At 39.2% G+C, this 19534-nt stretch overlaps 1 protein-coding gene across 2 annotated transcripts in view; it reads left to right on the top strand.

Annotated features, from left to right (window-relative positions):
- dagla (diacylglycerol lipase, alpha) overlaps window positions 1-19534 on the top strand; it is a 28507-nt gene that overhangs the window by 5788 nt on the left and 3185 nt on the right. Inside the window, exons 2-19 of one of the 2 annotated variants that reach the window (XM_079456039.1) lie at window positions 5031-5132; window positions 5810-6021; window positions 6400-6501; window positions 8139-8277; window positions 8353-8440; window positions 8547-8681; window positions 9125-9202; window positions 9293-9417; window positions 10272-10425; window positions 10606-10689; window positions 11567-11644; window positions 11741-11821; window positions 12236-12378; window positions 13362-13430; window positions 13513-13585; window positions 13927-14135; window positions 14213-14339; window positions 18871-19034. In XM_079456039.1, the coding sequence (XP_079312165.1) occupies window positions 5038-5132; window positions 5810-6021; window positions 6400-6501; window positions 8139-8277; window positions 8353-8440; window positions 8547-8681; window positions 9125-9202; window positions 9293-9417; window positions 10272-10425; window positions 10606-10689; window positions 11567-11644; window positions 11741-11821; window positions 12236-12378; window positions 13362-13430; window positions 13513-13585; window positions 13927-14135; window positions 14213-14339; window positions 18871-19034 (2156 nt within the window). In that variant the 5' untranslated portion in view covers window positions 5031-5037. Of the gene's footprint in view, window positions 1-5030; window positions 5133-5809; window positions 6022-6399; window positions 6502-8138; window positions 8278-8352; window positions 8441-8546; window positions 8682-9124; window positions 9203-9292; window positions 9418-10271; window positions 10426-10605; window positions 10690-11566; window positions 11645-11740; window positions 11822-12235; window positions 12379-13361; window positions 13431-13512; window positions 13586-13926; window positions 14136-14212; window positions 14340-15852; window positions 18154-18870; window positions 19035-19534 lie in introns of those variants that run through there. The other variant, XM_079456040.1, reaches the window with a different exon arrangement.

The raw sequence follows: 19534 nt of genomic DNA, 5'->3' as shown, positions 1-19534 counted from the left end.
CAGAAACCAGGTCTTCCGTCTCTCTCTTCCTGCCTGCCACACGCTCAACACTTTTTCTCTCCTTGTCATGCCCTATTTATTTCTCCACATGCTGTTCTTTTTGTCGTCCCACCCCCAGCTCATACCTCAGAATGCCAATACATAATCCCTCTTTTCCATTATGAATACTTCATTTAATGCACCGCAGGGGTAAACAGTTAATGTGTTTCCATGTGTTACCCATCTTTCCTTACTGGTAACTTTCAACCATTCATCTTTGTCTTTTTAACTAGTGTACCAATATCATCCGCTCCTGCATGTGTTTCTTTAGTTTGAACTATATTTGTGTTTGTCAGATGCTTTTACAGATGACTTTAAAGGTCCGGTGTGTAATTCTTTGGAGGATCTATTGATGGAAATTAGGGCTGCACGATTAATCGAAAAGAAACCGCACACGATTTGGCGGTTGGCTGCGATGTTTTATGCGCAGTTTGACAGGGAAATACTGTTAAATACAGCTTCATCCGAAAGCCAGAGGGCGCTGACAGAAATGTACTATAATATAACTATGGGTTCAGAGGTGTATAAAGATCTCACATAATGAAGCGTTATCTTTATATTACCTTAGAATACACTTTTTCTGCAAGCTGGTCCCCTTACATGGAATTCGCCATGTTGTTTCTACAGTAGCCCTAAAGGGACAAACTGCTCTACAGAGCGCATTTTGTAAGTACGTTATGTCTTTCAGCAAAGAAGCAAAAAAATCTTAGTTATGTGTCAGCATCCGTTGTGCTTTGAATGGAAGGGATAGAGTGGTGGAGTGAGCCATTGGTTGCAATTGGCAACCTCAACCCTAGATGCCACTAAATTTCATACACTGGACCTTTAAAATCAAAATGAAATGTGTAGTTGACTTTTTGCCGTACGATAGAAATTAAGAATTTTTCAGCATATTCTGCTGGATTTTCTTTTTCCCTGTTCGACGGAAGAAAATCAGATGGGTTTGGAATGATGTGACAGTAAATAATGACAGCACTTTAGGTAAACTGTTACTTTAACCTGAAGATGAAAAATCAGTGTTTTCAGCATCGCTTCCTTCATACATCTCATTTCTTCGTCATCTAACGCATCCACAGTGTTTGGCTTCAACCGCTCTCGTCCTTTTTTTAGATTGAGGAGCATGTGCTACACACACCCACTCTCCACTGCCTCTCCTGATCTCCCGCTCCCAATTTTTTCCTTCCTCCTTTCTTCCTGTTTCTGTTTTCCCTTCTCTTCTTTCTTCTTCTTCTCCCTTTCTCTCTCTTTCTTTAACCCTTCCTCTTTTTTCCTTTTCCATCTCGCTTTCTCTCTCTGTCTCTCTTGCTCCCTCTCTTCTCTTTGCTCAAAATTTTCATGCTAGTCCTCTTTTCCCAGCATCCTCATCATGTTTCACTTTCACAGCCGCCCACTTGGTCCTTTCAACATCTTCCAGCTCCACCTGCAGTGCGTGTGTGTGTTTGTGGGTTTAAGTCTGCATTTGAATGAATGTGTGCGTCTCTGTTTATTCTCAGATGTAGAATAAATTCAACAGTACGCATCACCGGCACCATGACAGAGGGGATGATGAAAGACCTAATATGCTTGTTTTCAATTTGTCGTGCACTGATTTTGAGATAAACTGTAGAATGGATTTTAAAATCGTAAAAAATCCACTACCAAATCAGAATTTCCCCAAGTTTTACTCACCGAATATGGTTTTCTTCTGGAAGAATAATCCAATCAGAGTTATTATAACACGTATCATTTTGCTTCCAAGCGCTATAATGGGAGTGAACGGTTGTTGATTTTTTGAAGCTCCAAAAAATGCATCCATCGATCAAGGAAGTCCTCAACTTGGCTCTGTGGTCTAAACGAAGGTGAAATATCTCTTTAAGTTGGTTAATTATTATGTCATTCAGACGGACTCTAAAGATAAAGTTGTAGTGTAAGAGGTCAATGAGACAGAACACTCTCTTCATGTTTTGAAAATGCGAGGTGCGCCGCTCTGCTCTTTTGGTTGACTCTTTGAAAAGTGGTCTCACAGCGGTTTTTTGTGTTGCTAGGTAACCACCGAAACAGCTGTCCTGTCAGTCAAGGATTATAGCGCGAGCTAGTTGCTGTTTACAGTCACATTATCAGAACCTTTAAAAAGGTACAAGAAGAGGGCGCTCCATCATTGCAGTCTCCGCCTCTCCTTTCATTCGATTGGACAATAGGAAAAAAGGCGCATGACGTCAAGAGCTTTTTTGTTCCGTTTTTTTCAACTTCAGGCGCAATTCAAAAGAGTGTCTCTATGTGATCGCCCCCTTAGACTGTCAAATGATTAAAAAATAATAGATATTTTATCCATTTATGTAATAATACTGAGAAACTCTTATCATTTGTGTGTCTTTAACAGAAGACTTCTGTTTGTACAAAGTAACTTCTGCCTATACGGAGTCTTAAAATGTCACGTGAATGTTTTGTGATCAATCTCCTCATAGACTAATTTTGTTTTAATGTATATTTAATCGATCTGTGATTTCCAGGCTCCATGCAGTTTTAGGGTTGTGTCGCAAATTGCGTCATAATCAACTTTGTGTATTTAAATGTGTTTTTACATTTTTGCACAATATATTTTCTTCCACAAAGCTACAGAGAACCTTAATAAAGTTTAATACTTAAATATCAAATACAAATAGCACACAACAAGCAAGACAAACCTGCCAGCTGATGGTATTTGTTCATCTACCGGCAAACAGTTTGATGGCTGCATTTACATCTTCAAGACGTATTGATTTATTGTTATTGTTTGCTCATTTGCAATACATCTCTGAGACGATTCCTTTCAGAGGTCATAGACTCTAGAAGATGTCTGTAAGATGTTCATGACTAAGAATGTATGTAAAACTGTCTTTCCGAAGACGTATATCAGATGTTTTTACACCGCAGATATTTTCCAGATCTTTAACAGACATCTTACAGACGTACCTTGGTTTGTGTAAAAGTTACGTGTGTGTTGGGCCCTGTCACAGCGCTCGTCTGTGATAGGTCTGTGTGGACTTCATGTTGACTTTTCCTCCACACCCAAAAACATAAAGCAAAGATACACATGTTTGGGGAAGTGCATTGCCAGGGTGTGTCCCTTCACCCCAGTCCATAAAAAGAACAATAATACCACTACATCCTGTATTATCATGCACCCGTCACCTCCAAATAAGACAAACAACACTTCATACGTGTCCTAGTTCTTCTGCTTTTAAGACACTATTTCTCTCACAATGATCTGTGGGTAATATTATCAGTGTGCATGGATTGTTTTTAACCAGAAGTTGTGAGTGACCGACTTCACTTCCTCATCGTGACCTCAAAACTAGTAAATAGTGTCAATTGTGATTTCATGTGTCGTGCATTTTAACTCGCAAACTATTTATGGGACGCAGTATATATCTGTCGACCACATAACATGTTTCAATATAAATACTACACGCAATGGAAGTTTAGGTTGAAACATTACACACGGGACCGAAAGTGATAGTCATGGAAACCATCAGTGGCCCTCGTTCACTGCCAACCTCTCTCTTTCTCCGTCTCTCTTGGTTTCTCTGTTTTTGATCATATTGTTGCTAGTGGGGTTGGCATGAGCCAGTTTCAGTACCGCTATTGCTCGTGCTTCCTTTTTGTTCAGAACTCTAAACTTTGACTCATAACTCATAATATTGCAGTTTAGAGGAATCACTAGTGTTCTGGTGGGAGGATTACATCTCAAGTTCATCTCAAAATCAAAATGTAGTTATTTTTTACTCGCCCACATGACGTTCGAGATGTTTTAAGACCTCCCGGCGTCTTTGGAACACAAATAAAGAAATTTGAGGTCACATCCGAGAGATTTCCAGGCCTCCTCATAGACATCGTGGTTATAGTTGTTTTCAAGGTCCAGAAAAGCACTAAAGACATCTGTAAATTGGTCCATCCGATCAGGGTCTCTCAACTGAATTTTTGGGATGCAACGACAATGCTTTATGTGTGAAAAACAAACTAAAAATGGCGTTTATCAATCTAATCTGCTCTGTTTTATCAGTCTATGGGGCACGTTCATGAGAGCACTGCGACACATGCGCATTCGGTGGGGGCAGACGCCGGTATTCTGACTGACCAACCGGAAGCACGACTCTGTGTTTACAAGCAGACGCAGGCTATATATAAGCTGATCTTTGCTGATGTCGATGTTGAGAAAGATTTGCACTTTTTACCCAACCGTACAAATGCACATGCATCAAAGTGCTCATGTGAACATGCACCATAGGTTGACATGACAGAAGAGATTAGATCGATTAAAGTCATTATTTTGGTTTGTTTTTCGCACATAAAGTATCATAAGTTATGAGCTGTGTTTACAGAAAAATGTATAATTAAATGATGTAATTCCATGTGTGATGTTTATGTCTAATATATATGACAACAATTTAAATTTTAAGGCTTTATTTTTACCTGACACAGATGTTCTATATGTTGGGTCAAAATAAAATGTATTGTGACCAGTTGAAAAGTAGTTTTTTGAATACGCAGACATTTGGAAATAATAGATTTTAGTGTTGCAATAGCAATACCGCGGAACCGTGGTATTTTTAATAAAGGTTTTTATACCCCCAAAATCTCATACCGGCCCATGCCTACTTGGGACTGTAAGCAACCACCCTGTACAGCCTTTGTTTTAAATATGTAAAACTTTAGTTACTAAGTGCAGTCCTATTGCGAAATATATATTTTTCTTTTGCGCTCTTACATATTGTACTCTTCTACAATGTTGTTTACAGTTAGTCCAAGTGCAGTTAAAGTATGTGTACTCTTCTACAATGTTGTTTACAGTTAGTCCAAGTGCAGTTAAAGTATGGGTCCATGTGTCAAAGACTGGCCGCTGTTATAAACGAAAGCAAAGATGAATTGAGAAGTTTCTTATTGGAACAGCAGTTCCATGTTTTCATTGTGTATGTACTGTATGTAAACACCGTGTGTGAGACGGTCTGTAACTGTGTGTGTTTGTGTTTCAGGGCAGTGATGCCGGGCATGGTACTGTTTCGGCGACGTTGGTCAGTTGGCAGTGATGACCTGGTGTTGCCGGCTTTCTTTCTGTTTATACTACACTGCATATGGTGAGTCTGTGCGTGTGTTTGGTGGGTTTTTGCATGTGACGTTTATGCATGATAAAATATTCAAACCTGTAAGAAAATGAGCTGTCTCAACAAGTTCACGGCTTTATCATGTCATTGAATTTCTTTTATAGGTGGATTTAGGCATGCAAAACAGCAACTGAACACAAGAGTTTTGACTTTTTTTATTCATGTTCAATTTTTTACAAAAATAACTGTTTTTTTTCTCTCTCCTGGAATAGGAAGAAGTATAATAAAGGAAAAAGACACTTAAAGGGATAGTTCAACCAAAAATGACCACAAAGGAAGATATTTGGGAAAATGGCAGTAACCAAATTGAGGCAGTAAACCTCAATTCTCATCGCTCATTTACTGACATAGTGGGGAAAATAAATTCTATGGGAGTCAATGGAGGATGAGCTCTGTTTGGTTACTGACATTCTTCCAAATATCGTCCTTTGTGTTTAGTAGAATAAATACATTTATACAGGAGTAAATGATGACAGAACTGACTATCCCTTTAAGCAACAATTACAATATAATTTGCTCTTCATGTCTTGCACTTTTTACGTTTGTTGGAAAGTAAAACATAAGAGATGTATTTTAGTCTGACCCGTAACATTACATTATGATGTTATTTTGTACGCTTGTGTGACGTTCTGGTTGCGTTTTGTTGGCAGGCTGGTGGTTCTGTCTGTAGTTCTCTTCGGTTTGCCGTACAGTACGGATCAGTCATGCTCGGTCACGCTGGTGGACCATGGTCGTGGTTACCTCGGCATCCTGCTCAGCTGTCTGATCTGTGAGAGCGCCATCATGTGGCTGAGCATGAGGGGCAGCATCTTGTACACGCAGCCCAGAGAAGCGGTGCAGTATGTGCTCTACATACGACTGGGTAAGAACGCCTGCATGGGTACGGCAGAGACAGACACCATAAACCTACGTTAGAACATTAGTAAATAATTTAACAATAATTCAGTCTCATAAGTAATGTGTGCTTTTTTCTCAAATTTAGCAACATGCTAATGCTAAAGTTTATCGTAATCTTTAAAAGAAAATTGAAGGACGTTGATAACCCCCCCATTGACTTCCATAGTTTAAAAACAAAACGAGAGAATCTTTATTTTCTGGGTGAAGTATCCCTTTAAATATAATGATGATGGAACCAAGATTTGGTAAAAATCTTAAATGTGCAAAATAGACATAAAACAAAGACTAATGATACAATAAACATAAATTATCATTGTAATATAATGGATCATTCTATCTGCAGCCATCCTGTTGGTGGAGCTGGTGTACGCCGTGGTCGGCATCGCCTGGTTGGTACAGTATTACCAGCCATGCACTGACATCACCGCCAAGAACCTTGCTCTGGGTAAGAAACAAATGACAGTGATTATCGATGTGGACGTTGAGGTAAAATGACTGAAACGAACCCTAATGGACATTAAAAGTCCTCCATCTCAAATAATTTTATTAATGAAATAGTTCACCTTCAATATAAAAATTATGTCATCATTTACTCACCCTGTTATCATTTTAAACCTGTGCGATTTTCACTCTTCGCCAAAACACAAAAGAAGATATTTTGAAAAATGTTGGAAACCAAAAACGGTGGGTCCCCATTGACTTCTATTGTAGGGATACAAATCAATGCAAGTCAACGGGGACCAACGTTTTTTTTTTTTCAACGTTCTTTAAAACATCTTCTTTTGTGTTCTGCAGAAGAAAGAAATCATTCAGGTTTGAAACGACAAGAGGGTGTGTAAATAATGACAGAATTATCATTTTGAATGTGAACCGTCCCTTTAATAATACATAAATGTGTGGTATTAATGCAAAATCAGCTTCATGTTATTTAAAGGTGCGGTACTGCCAATCTTATGTTAATCTTGAGTATCTGTAGAGTGCTGTAGAGTCTCCTAAAAGTCTTTAGTTATCTCACATTAACAGAAGACAGATACATCTGTACGATTGTTTCCGAAAAACGCTGTGGGCGGAGCTAAATTTGACAGATATTTGACAAAGTTTTACTTACCGGATGTGTTTCAGACTCCAGAACGGGAACTTTTTTCGTTGGCACCGCTCCAACATTCAGTTGCAAGCGACTTGCAAATCCAGAGTAAAACGGGGACTTGTTTGAGAAACAATCGTCTCAAAACACATTTTCTCAACTCTGTTGCTGTCCCGGATAAACAAACTGCATCCGCTGCTGTCGTGACATCAAGTCCTTTGCCTCTCTATCGCCATCTCTGTTTGAATCATAAATTTGCAGCTACACACTTTTCAAATGACGTTAAACTAAAGTTTCCCATAAAATTGTACCGAGCAAGTCAACTTATTAATCAGTTTACTGTTGTTAACTATTTTCATGTACTTTCTAAATATTTCTGTTTTATAACCCTACATCAGCTTTTATGAAAAAAGAATCACAAACACTGATATAAAACTGTACATGGCACATAAGTGTAATCTATATCATTGAGACAAAACGCGAAGTTGGTTGGCAGGAGTAAATGACTAAAGTAAGCTTTGTGGTGCACTCCTTAATAACATGTTTGAGACACATTCCTCTCGGAGCGAGCGCGGCGCGTGGGACAGCCTAATGCTGTCCGGACATGTTTATACGGCGTATTATAATCCCATGAAACCGCCTGTCCTGTGAATTTGGAGAAAGTCATTTTCATACATTTGTGTCCAGGAAACCGAAAACACACTTTCTGCGCTGACAATAACACCCCTGGTGTAGCTTTCTCATGTCTGTGATGAACATGAATCAGTGTCTGTCATTGTCCACCCCCATCCCATAATAACACTCTTCCTCCACAGTCTGTTGTCACTGACGGAATGACGTTTGGCGAATCTATAGGCATCTGCTCGAGGACGTTTTGTGTTGATGTAGCTTTTCTATGCGTTCTTAAATAAACACGTCTGTCAAATGCATAAATGTTAAGTGAGGGCGTATGAGGTGAATTCAAATTTTTCATGTTTTAAAATGTTTTTCTTTCCCAGGAATCGTGGCGTGTAATTGGTTAGTCATCTTCAGCGTGTGTTTCACCATGATGTGCACTTTTGACCCCACTGGACGGACCTTTGTGAAGCTGAAAGCGACACGGCGCCGTCAGCGAAACCTCACAACATACACCCTCAGGTACAGCATCTAGTGAGTTACATTTATTTTTACGATTTACCACTCTAGATACGAGCACCTTGTGAATTATTTCAGACACAGACTGGAAGAGGGTCAAGCCAGCAGCTGGAGCAGGAGACTCAAATTCTTCATGTGCTGCACGAGAGCACAAGATACACAATCTGTAAGACACATGCACAAATACAACAGACACAAACATGCCACTATCAAACGTCTCCGTCAGTGTCAACAGTGTGTATGTATGTGAAGTGTGAGCTATTCTTTCTCAGGACGCTTATTCGGAGGTGGCCAGCCTGTTCGCTGAGTTCTTCCGGGATCTGGACATTGTGCCGAGTGACATCATCGCTGGTCTGGTGCTCCTGCGACAGAGACAGAGAGCCAAAAGATCAGCCATCCTGGATCAGGTACAAACCAAGACGTGAACCGTGATGTGAATTTGTTTTGTTTATCAGAGGTAGGGCTTCCAAACGATTAATCGCGATTAAACGCTTCCAGAATACAATTTTGTCTTTACAAAATATATGTCTGTGCATGTTAATTTTATATTCCTATGAACATACACATACTTGTATATAGGATTTTTTTTTATGAATAAACATTATATGATAAATAATTGGTCAATATAAATAAATATTTCCTTAATATACACACTTGTATGTGTATGTGTTTGTTAATACAAAAAAATATGCACAGTGATCAGACATATATTATGTCATCAAACTTTTATTTTGGATGCGATTAATCGCGATTAATCGTTTGGCATTCCGTAATCAGAGGGCGTGTTAGCCTAAGAGATGATGAAATGTTTCGTCTTGAAATCACAATTCTCGTCTTCTTTTTCTTTTAGGCAAACAATGATGTTTTAGCGTTTCTCTCCGGAATACCTGTAACCCGCAACACTAAGTATTTGGACCTCAAGAACTCGGTATATGAAGAACACATTATATGTGTCTTTGTGTTAATTGTCGTTTAACATTATGTTTGCCCCTCACGATTGCTCATCATTTGTTTGTAGGCTGAGATGGCCATGTATAAAGAAGTTTGTTATTACATGCTGTTTGCCATGGCGGCGTATGGCTGGCCCGTCTATCTGTTGAGAAAACCAGCGTGTGGACTCTGCCGACTCCTCAGCACCTGCTCGTAAGTTAAAGAACAAAAAACGGACGTCAACGTTTTTCACATGCGGTAGAAAGTGAGGTTAGGTTGGATAAGGGTAAGGGGTGGTACTTGTGATATTGTGGGGCAGGACTACTTTTTCACTAATCTTGAATGTTGAAACAAAGCATTTACACCAAAGACCTAACAAGACACAACATGTCAAGTTTTGTTTGTCAAATTTCTGCTGTTGCTGAAAGCAAAATTACAGCCAATCTGAACAAATTTGATGTGTGAAATACAGCTGTGAGTGGAGCAGGTCTTTAGGCCAATGGGATCATGTTGTGGGCGGAGCTATTTGGCAAATTCCAAAACACATGTTGAAATAATAGAAAAAATCGTAGAATTTAGTTTATTATAAACATACTTATTAAATTCTATTTATTAATGGATTGTTCACATAAAAATAAAACATCATTTACTCAGCCTGTATAAGTGGGTATTGTTCCACTGAACACAAAATAATATATTTGGAAGAATGTTTGTAACCGAACAGTTTTGAGCACCATTGACTCCTATAGGACATACAACTACTATGGTAGTCATTGGTGCCCCAGAAGGGTTTGGTTTCCTACATTAGTCGAAATATATTTCGAAAATATACTCGAAAAGGATTGGATATGGAATCGTGAGATTATTACTCCTTTAGAGTTGATCCACAGAAAACTTTACCCTTTGATACATGTGTTTGGTTTGATAAATGTGTTTGGTTGTTGAAGACGACTAATTTTCACGAAACAAAATGGAAGAAAAAGATGCCATGCTGTCTACTCAAATAGCATAGTGACATCAGATGGCGTTGTAGAAGTTTGATTTTCTTTTCTTCTCGTTCTTGTCAGCTGTAACGCATCAGTTTCGGGTTCTCGTCTGTCTCAGTCGGTAACTGTGGAGGAGGACAACTGCTGCGGCTGCAACGTGCTCGCGATCCGACGGCAATTTCTGGACCGAGACCTCAAAGACGTTCAAATCGTCTACACGTCCTGTCACGATGCGGTATGACACCTTTCATAACGTCTGTGCCCTCTTAATCCTTGATCTTTGAAAGACCCCTGAGGTGTTTTCGCACAACATTTCATTGCTGTCGGGTTTGATACACGTTTGATGTTAATGAGTCTAAACCTAGAGAACTTCTAGCGTTGAAAAGGATTAAGACAAATGAATGTGGTTTTATAGGTTTATGAGACACCATTCTTCGTAGCAGTGGATCATGCGAAGAAAAAAGTCGTGATCAGCATCAGAGGGACGCTGTCGCCCAAGGTGAGTTTCACTATGCTTCAACTGAGCTTCGATGGGAATTCCTGGTTTGAGACTCAAGCACACTGAGGTTATTTTCCTTGGAATGTGAATGATTTAACGTTGAAGTCAGCTTCCATGTTATGTTGGAATTATTCAAAGTTTCCAAGTTGTAAAAATCGGTGACGTCTTTGTTGAACTTTACAACTCGGAAACTCTGGAAAGGCGTTCGGTCTCTTCACAGTTGGGATGTCTGTAAAAAGAACAAAAATGCAGACGACCTTGACAGTTACAGGAAGTTAGATCACTCGTTAGTTCCGCCTTTCTCGATGACATCACATACATCGTAAAAGATTCTGCATAGTCTGGCATTGCAGTGACATCGTAACGGACAAAGAAAATTGTGTAGGCCATCGGTTAGCATTTATACTGTACTCTGATTGGTCAGATACAGCATTCAGGAGCCATGATTATTGGTCAACAGATGTAATATTCCAGTTACTAAATGGTTGAAGGGATGACCATACTGTAAGAGGTGAATTTACCGTTGAATTATTGAAATTTAATGCACACTAGTGGTAAGAGCAGCATTAGTAGTTCAATAATTCAATGGTCAATTAGTACTTTATATTGATAGTTGAACCGTACTGTATAATATACTGTTTTCTACATGGCTGTGCTGCCGACGTCTCCACACTTCTCACATAATAAAATGCTTTCAACTCCAATCAATATTTCATGTCCATTTATATATTATTTTGGTTAGCAGTGAAGTAAGATATACGGTAATGCACAGCCGGTCATTACCGCAACATAAACCCGATAGTGTTGTGTTAATGACCTGCTCAATGTACAGTACCGCTTACATGCACGTTTTGATATGCTTGTTCCTCTCTCTCAGGACGCTTTGACGGATCTCACCGGCGATTCGGAGCGTTTGCCCGTGGAGGAGCAGCACGGCACGTGGCTCGGACACAAGGTTGGAAACGCGTGCTTACTCAAACAACGCAAGTGACATGTTGAGAAACCTTCACGTGATTAACCGTAACGGTTTCTGTCGGCGGATCTTTTTTAGGGAATGGTTTATTCAGCGGAGTACATAAAGAAGAAACTGGAACAAGAGATGATTCTCTCGCAGGCCTTCGGGAGAGATTTGGTAAGTTAACATCGTTTGATTCCCGTCTCGGGTTCCTTCCTAGTTCTGGCACTTATCAAAACTATAACCAATCCCTGATACTAAAAGAAATAATAAGGTAATAAATAAACTCTTTAAACCAGCCCGAGCCATACCATTAGTTTGACATTTAACTCCAGAATCTGATTGGTCGTCAAGGATGCGGTCCAGAAAGATCCAAATCTGAGCAATTCCACATAAAGTGTGAATTATAATCAAATGATATAAGCCTTAAAACTTTACATTTTCAAATGTTATTTATCTTTTTCATGAATTCAGTAATTGGGGCATTTTTGCATAAATGCCTCAAATCACTTTCTATTGACCCTCATACAGTACATCATGTGTCGTCGGGAATTCCTCACATCTTGACGGATGACTTTATTTGTGTTTCAGAGTAAAGGGACGATGCACTACGGGCTGGTGATCGTGGGTCACTCCTTGGGCGCCGGTACGGCTGCCATACTCTCCTTCCTCCTCCGGCCGCAGTATCCTTCACTGCAGTGTTACTCGTATTCTCCTCCTGGCGGCCTCCTCAGGTCAGTGTTACCGCTGTTCTGGGATCAGTTGTAACTGCGTTAGAGAAGCAGTATGAGGGTAACAGAACAAAAAATGCCTTTGAGGAATGAGAACATATAGAGGATATGCAGGCATGTGTCATACCTGTTCATCAATAAAATGATTTATATTATATCAAAAATATAATAATAATAGTATTCATCAGTCATCAATACAGACTTGTTAGTATGCAGTTTGACAGTAGACACATGAGTATACTACATTAAGAAATTGTGTATTGATAAATTCATTATCCTAAAATGCAGGATTACATAACGGTTAGGCTCACGCATTTAAAAGCTGCTGGGTCAACATCAGCCTTTCATTATGAATTTCTTTTTAACAGATCTAATGCATTGATGCACAAATCCACTGGAAAGTGATTTGCGATGCACTAATCCTAATCTTGCATATGGTTGCGGGAAAGACAACATGCAAAGTAGTTTAAGTTGAAGGTGGACGAAAGGTCTTTGTTATGCATCTTGGTTGATCAGATTTTTGTGTCCACACTCAATTTTATATATAAATTAAATATGAATCAAAATTGTATTATAATTATTGTTATATTATATTTGTTATAAATGTTGTGCTGTGCTGCATATTTAAACAGCATTTTTGCTCGATAATGTAAAAAGCAAACGTAATCAGTATATCTTGTAAATCTACATTGAGCACACACGGTTAAGGGAAAAGATAAATAAAAGTCCTGTCATCATTTATTCAAAATATCTGTTTGACACTTGTGTCGGTAAAACAAAAGAAGATATTTAGAGAAATGTGTCTGGTTTTGTGTCTGTACAATGAAGTCAATGGGGCCAGATGTTGTTCGGTTACCCTAATTTAAAAATCTTCTGTTGTGTTCTGCAGAAAAATAAATATTCTTACGTTATGAGGGTGAGAAAATGATGACGTTTTTTACGTTATTTACGTTCGCTTTAAAACACAAGTCTGTCTGAATTCACAGTGAGGATGCGATGGAGTACTCCAAAGACTTTGTCACCTCGGTGGTTTTAGGAAAGGACCTGGTCCCGAGGTAAATGAGCCGTATTCGTATGCACAGTAGGTACGGTGTGAGCAGGTGGCCGTTGATCATTTGTTTTGTTATGTTTATTCAGGATTGGCCTGTCTCAGCTCGAGGGATTCCGCCGGCACCTTCTTGAAGTCTTACAGAAGAGCGAGAAACCAAAGGTAAGAGGCTTTAACCGACTAGCGCTAAATTCCGAGTCTGAAATAAGAGTCAGTCCGTCATTATTGTAAAGTAAATGCTTGGGGCAGTCATGACTCATGACCCTGACACCGGTGGAACGGCTTGGTTTGGCATTATGCCCAGCTGATGCTTAGACTGAAGATTCATGACTTGACTTCTTAACAAATCAATAAATAAGTGAGCATGAAATATTGAATGTTACTAAGCCATTAATTTTGGAGTTGACTTTTTAGTTTTTCAGGATCGCACCTATTGTATATGATGCCTTAAAATGATGTCACATTCATTTTTGAAACGCTTTTTCATTGGTTGCTTCCATCAGTGGCGGATCATTGCTGGCGGTACGAAGTGTATCCCAAAATCAGAGCTGCCATCTGATGACGAAGACCCTGTATCTCAGGGCGTGACTCCCTCTAACTCCCGCCTGTGGCTGCACCCCAGCGATCTGAGCATCGCCCTGTCCGCCTCCACTCCTCTGTTCCTTCCGGGACGGGTCATCCACGTGGTGCACAACCATCCACCCGAGACGTGGTGAGTAGAGAGAAAGGTCACATCTCAAATAAGCTGTATCTGAGTGGAACTGTGTCTTAAAATGTCTCTGTCTGTAGCTGTGGTCAGGAAGAGCCCACTTACTCCGCTCTGTGGGGGGACAGCAAGACTTTCGATGAGGTCATCATTTCTCCGGCCATGCTGAATGAACACATGCCTCATGTGGTGATGGACGGCCTCAACAAGGTGTGTGCTCAGTGTGTGTGCTGTGTGCGCTTTGCAGTCCAGTTTCTACTTAATGTGTGGGTTGAAACGTCATACTGGACAAATCCGGGTAACATGAGATCCAACGTCTATAAATGCATCTGCGCTTCCTGTCAGCATTGTACGATATAAGGGATGTTCACTACATGGAGTGTTCATGTTTGTGATTTTGCTTGTGTGACAGTATAGGTTCATTACTTGGAACTCCATTTTAAATGCATTTTACTTGAAATGTTTGCTTTTTCGATATATTTAATGAGTCTGAAATGATAAACAGTATTTTATTACATTACTCTACACTAGCACACGTACTGAGCGTTTCTGGTGTAGCCAGGTTTAATATGGGAGGTTATTGGAGTGGCTTGGTGTTCGTGACTTTTTGGTGAGGAATCAGTTGGCTGTAAATCTTTAGTGGGATGTCGATCTGTACTATCGTTGTCTGGCAGCGTTGGTTCTGATCTTTTATTATATATGTAAATAATCAGCCACAATGCGTCTTAGCCGTTTTTGCTGGACAATTCAATGTCTGTCTTCGTTTTCCCTCCTGAATCTGTTCTCATACTTTACCATTGGTGGTGTTTGTTAAAGTGATAGTTCACCCAAAGAATTCTGACTCACCGTTTACTCATTTCAAACCTGTATGGCTGCAGAACACAAAAGAAGATATTTTGAAGAATGATGGTAACGGAATGGCGGAGCCAATGACTTCTATTGTACGGACACAAAACCAATGCAAGTCAATGGGTACCGCCGTTGTGTGGTTACCAACATTCTTCAAAATATCTTCTTTTGTGTTTGCTGGAAAAAAGAAAGTTGAGGGTGAGTAATTGATGACAGAAATTTAATTTTGGGGTGTTTGGAGTATTCCTTTAAGCCAAAACTTTATAACTCAGTGTAAAGGTTTTTTACATGAATCAAACCGAAATCACTTGGCTTTTTGAGTAACAGTGGATGTTAATTTTCCAGTGATGGGACTTCCTCAAGGTATGAAATTCTGACGGAACTGCATTGAAGGAGCAAGTAGGAACTACTAGCTAGTTTGTGCTACATTCAGTTCCGCCATTTGTTCAAAAGACACAATGTTGCTAGTACATCGAAAGTAATGGGTTTCCATTAAATGCGGAATATAATAACAGAATTTACATTTTATATGTAGTATTACTCGAAAACTGAAGAAGGATCAATAAAAAAAGACCAGTATTGGGATATGGCTGATTTGTTTTGGTAAATGTCAACGTTATTGTGCATTAGTAAAGGACTATAATAAATAATAAATCTAGGAATAAATAAAGTTACGCTTCAACTAGATGTGATTTAAAAATATTTAGTAGTGCGTAAGTTGTAACCCTTTTTGTCCTAATGTGTCACGACTGGTGCAACTGCTTCTTTGCTGGTTTTTTGTCGCTTATTGCTGTTGAATTGCACTGCTGCGGTGTTGTTTATACATTTATTTCATTTGTCCATTGTATGGTAATTTGTTGGTTTGTTTTTACAGGTGCTGGAAGCTCCATTTTTCATTTCAGAGCTGATCGCTGCTCAGATCGGAAGCCAGAGAACTAGCACCCAAGTGCATGTTCCTGTCTCTAACACCCCTCCTGACTCCCCTCTCACAAATCTAGTTTCAGATGAATGTCTTGTGGTTCCAGGAACACACTCTCTAACCCCCAGCAGAACGCCTTCTTTCCATGCACTGTCTTCGGACCCTCGAATAAACGGCTTGAATAACACCGTCAATCTGTTAATGCCAACTTCTCAAAGTGTTCCAGAGACATCACACACTCCCACAATCCCATCACCCGCAGCATCTGTTACGGTAGATGCATCTCCCGTCGGGTCAGATACAGAGCTCTCTGAGTGGCCGGGAGACTTTTTCCTTGACTTTCAAGAGTTAAATAGCATTTCTGTGTATCCGTCGTACGTTCCAGAGACATCAGCAGGTCCTGATTCTCCAACTCACGCAAGTGATACCTCGGAAACCCAAAACGTTACCCAGTCAGTGTTAGAAACCCAGTCCAACCCGCTAGACTCTACCCCCTTTAACGGCACTTCCACATCTCCCAAAATGTCAGAAAGCTCTTACGATGTGTCTATCCCACAGACCCCCCCTTTAACTCAGAAGTTTGATTCCTCGACCCCCTCCCGTCCCATTCCCAAAACATACAATTCCCCCTCAGGAGCCCCAGAGTTCCTGTTAAACAGCAGTCAAATTCTGCGGCCCATCACCCCTTCAGTAAGCCCTTCACCTGGACTAATGGTCGAAGGCACGTCGACCCTATCCTTGACGGAGAACCTTTCTCCTGAATCCCTTGAAAATGCACCTTTATCTCCTCCAGAAACAGATCAGGCCAGACCGAGTTCCTCTCTTTCTGAAGAGACTGCATCCGTTTTAACCCGCAACGATTCGTCTAGGTCTTCAATTGCCACAAGTTACATATCAAGCTTGTGAAAGCGCTCTGGCGAATAAGTGTACATCCGAACGCATGTGCTTTGGTCCTTAGCAGCTAACAATCTTTTTTCTTCACTGCCAGATTCTTTCCTCAGCTTGAGTTTGGGGCATCTGAGGTGTCACCTTTTTTCTTTCTTCAGGTTCTTTGGCTCTTCCTGGTGTCTACGTGTTTTCTTAACTTTCTGTTTTGGTGTCTGGTTTTAGCAGCTCACAGCAGGATTTCAGCCTTTCTCCATGTGCCTTGAGTTTGTTACCTCTGTGGTTCTGGAAACGTCTTTTTTTCTCTTACGTTTTGTTCATGCTTGCAGAGGTTGATAAATCTCTTGTGATGGGCAGCCATGTTTCTTTACCCTGCTTGGTGTTTTTTTGTCGTTGGTGTCGTTGGTTGGGTAAAAGGGGGTGGTTCAAAACTCAGAAATGTTGTGAAGATCATAATGTGAAAAATGAAAAGTCATTTTCTCGCACTCATGTCATTTCAATCCCATTCTTCTGTGAACAATAAAAAGATACATTTTTGACATACGTTGAGACAAAGACAACGATTAATCGCGATTAATAATACAAAATGTATTGTTGTTTGTGTTTCCTAAACATATGTCTGTATACTATGCATTTTAATTTTGTATTTATCAACACACATACATGCATATTTTTGAGAAAATTGATCACGATTAATCGTTTGATGTCCCTTATAAATTCCCAGAAAAGTGGTTCATATGATCTCCACTGCAGCTCTCATTTATGTGTCTACATATGAAAACGTGTCGCAATTGGTTTGTGACATCACACGCTGTCATTGACATTTAAACATGCGTGTTCCAAGGCAAGTTTGAATATGCAGAAGCGCAACTGAGATGGAGATGAAGATAGATAACTTGGAAACACAATGAGTCACATGGTCATTGGTACTCACCTAGCATTCAGTGTTGTAATAACATGCAATTCACTATTTATTCAACATGTCTCTTTCTTTTTAATAATGACTCTTACAGAAAATATTAAACAGTTACTCTGCATCTCTTTCATAGTGGACTCTATAATGTGTCTAGCAGTCTGTTGGTTTTATAGACTCGCATTGATCAAACTGTAAGCATCATAATCATATGACATCATCACTGACATCGCTAACTCGTATTTTAGGTTAACATATGTCTGTGTTTTTTGTACTTTGCGTAATAATTTTATTGTTAACTTAGTACTTTGCATGGTACACGTTCATCATTGTGTCATTTTCTTCTTTTACACCGTTGCATGTATTTACTGATATCTTTGTGAACAATGTCTCTAACTCCATTCACATTCATGTTCATGCACATTATAATAAAAATGGCATCTGTTGTGTAAATTTACTTGGTGTGTGTTTGGTTGCCACTGCTTCAAGTTTGTATTTACAAATGTACATCATACTATTGACATTTTCTGTTTATTGTGTTGGGAAATTAATGATAAAATATGGCGATTGTATGATTTTTGAAAGCTCGATTTTTAATTAATGTCATAAACAAGTCAAGCACCACTTACAAAAGTGGCTCTGAATTCAACAAGAATCATACATTCTTCCTGGTTTGTTTACAAATGATCTGAGTTTTTATCCAAATATGACGATTTAATGATCATTGATATCAAGATTGAAATTAGGATACAATTACATTTTCATTAGGACAACTCATCGATTAATCGCGATTTATCACATCTGGAATAAAAGTGTTTGTGTTTACATATTATATGTCTGTGTGCTGTGCATGTTAATTTTGTACTTATAAAAGCATACACATACATTCAACTATTTAAGAAGAATATAAAAATGTATAAACATTTATGTAAACACAGACTTTTATTCTGGATGCGATTAATCGCGTTGTATCGCTTGACAGCCCTATTTTTCATGAACTTTTATTTCAGTGTAAAATGTTTTCAGGTAAACTGGTTTTGCTTCACTCAAAACATTTATATTTTCTAAACTGTTGACCTTTGAAATACATTATAGGACTAAATTCTTTCTATCGATTCATTCATATTTATGTATATTTGTTCTTTTTGTTATTTTAATCATATGTTCTCTTTCAGGTGTTGGAAAACTATAATAAAGGGAAAACGGCTTTATTGTCTGCCGCTAAGATCATGGTCAGTCCTACAGAAGTGGACCTGAATCCAGAAACAATATTCCTCGATGCCCCTAATTCACCGCAGCCCACCCCGGCCACACACCACCGCAGAAACAGTAGTGTCCGGTGAGTTTGGCTGACCAATCAGAGTACGCTAAGGAGTTAAACTTAACCATAGGGCCCAAAATTATAAATCCCATCATGTTTCCATAGATAACGTATTATGTTTTCATAACAACCTTTAAAAATAGATCATTTTATTTTAACACTAATGCCTGTCCTTCTTACTCATGCCGACTGCAGAGGTACCGTGTATGGTAGTATACAGTTTCCCCCCCGTCCTCTTTGGTTCAGTAGAACGGTGCAGAATAGACATTAGTCACGTTATTGTTGTCTAACCCTAAACATCCCTTTTTATCCCCCCTTTCTGATCAACCCTTGTCTTTTCTACACATAATCCTCTTATTTTGTTTTTTCAAAATTGTGCAATTTAACTTCATGCTTTATGTTCTTGATTTTGTGTTTTTCATTACATTTTTCATTAAAAAAATATGTGGAATTGTTCATTTTCTATGACTACATTACTAATGGATTTTTTTCAATCTTTTATCTTCCGTTAAACTATT

The sequence above is a fragment of the Barbatula barbatula genome (genome assembly GCF_947034865.1).
Source record: "Barbatula barbatula genome assembly, chromosome: 1".
NCBI classification, from domain to species: Eukaryota; Metazoa; Chordata; class Actinopteri; order Cypriniformes; family Nemacheilidae; genus Barbatula; species Barbatula barbatula.
The sequence above is the reverse complement of the archived record's forward strand: the minus strand, read 5'-3'. Positions and strand labels throughout refer to the sequence as shown.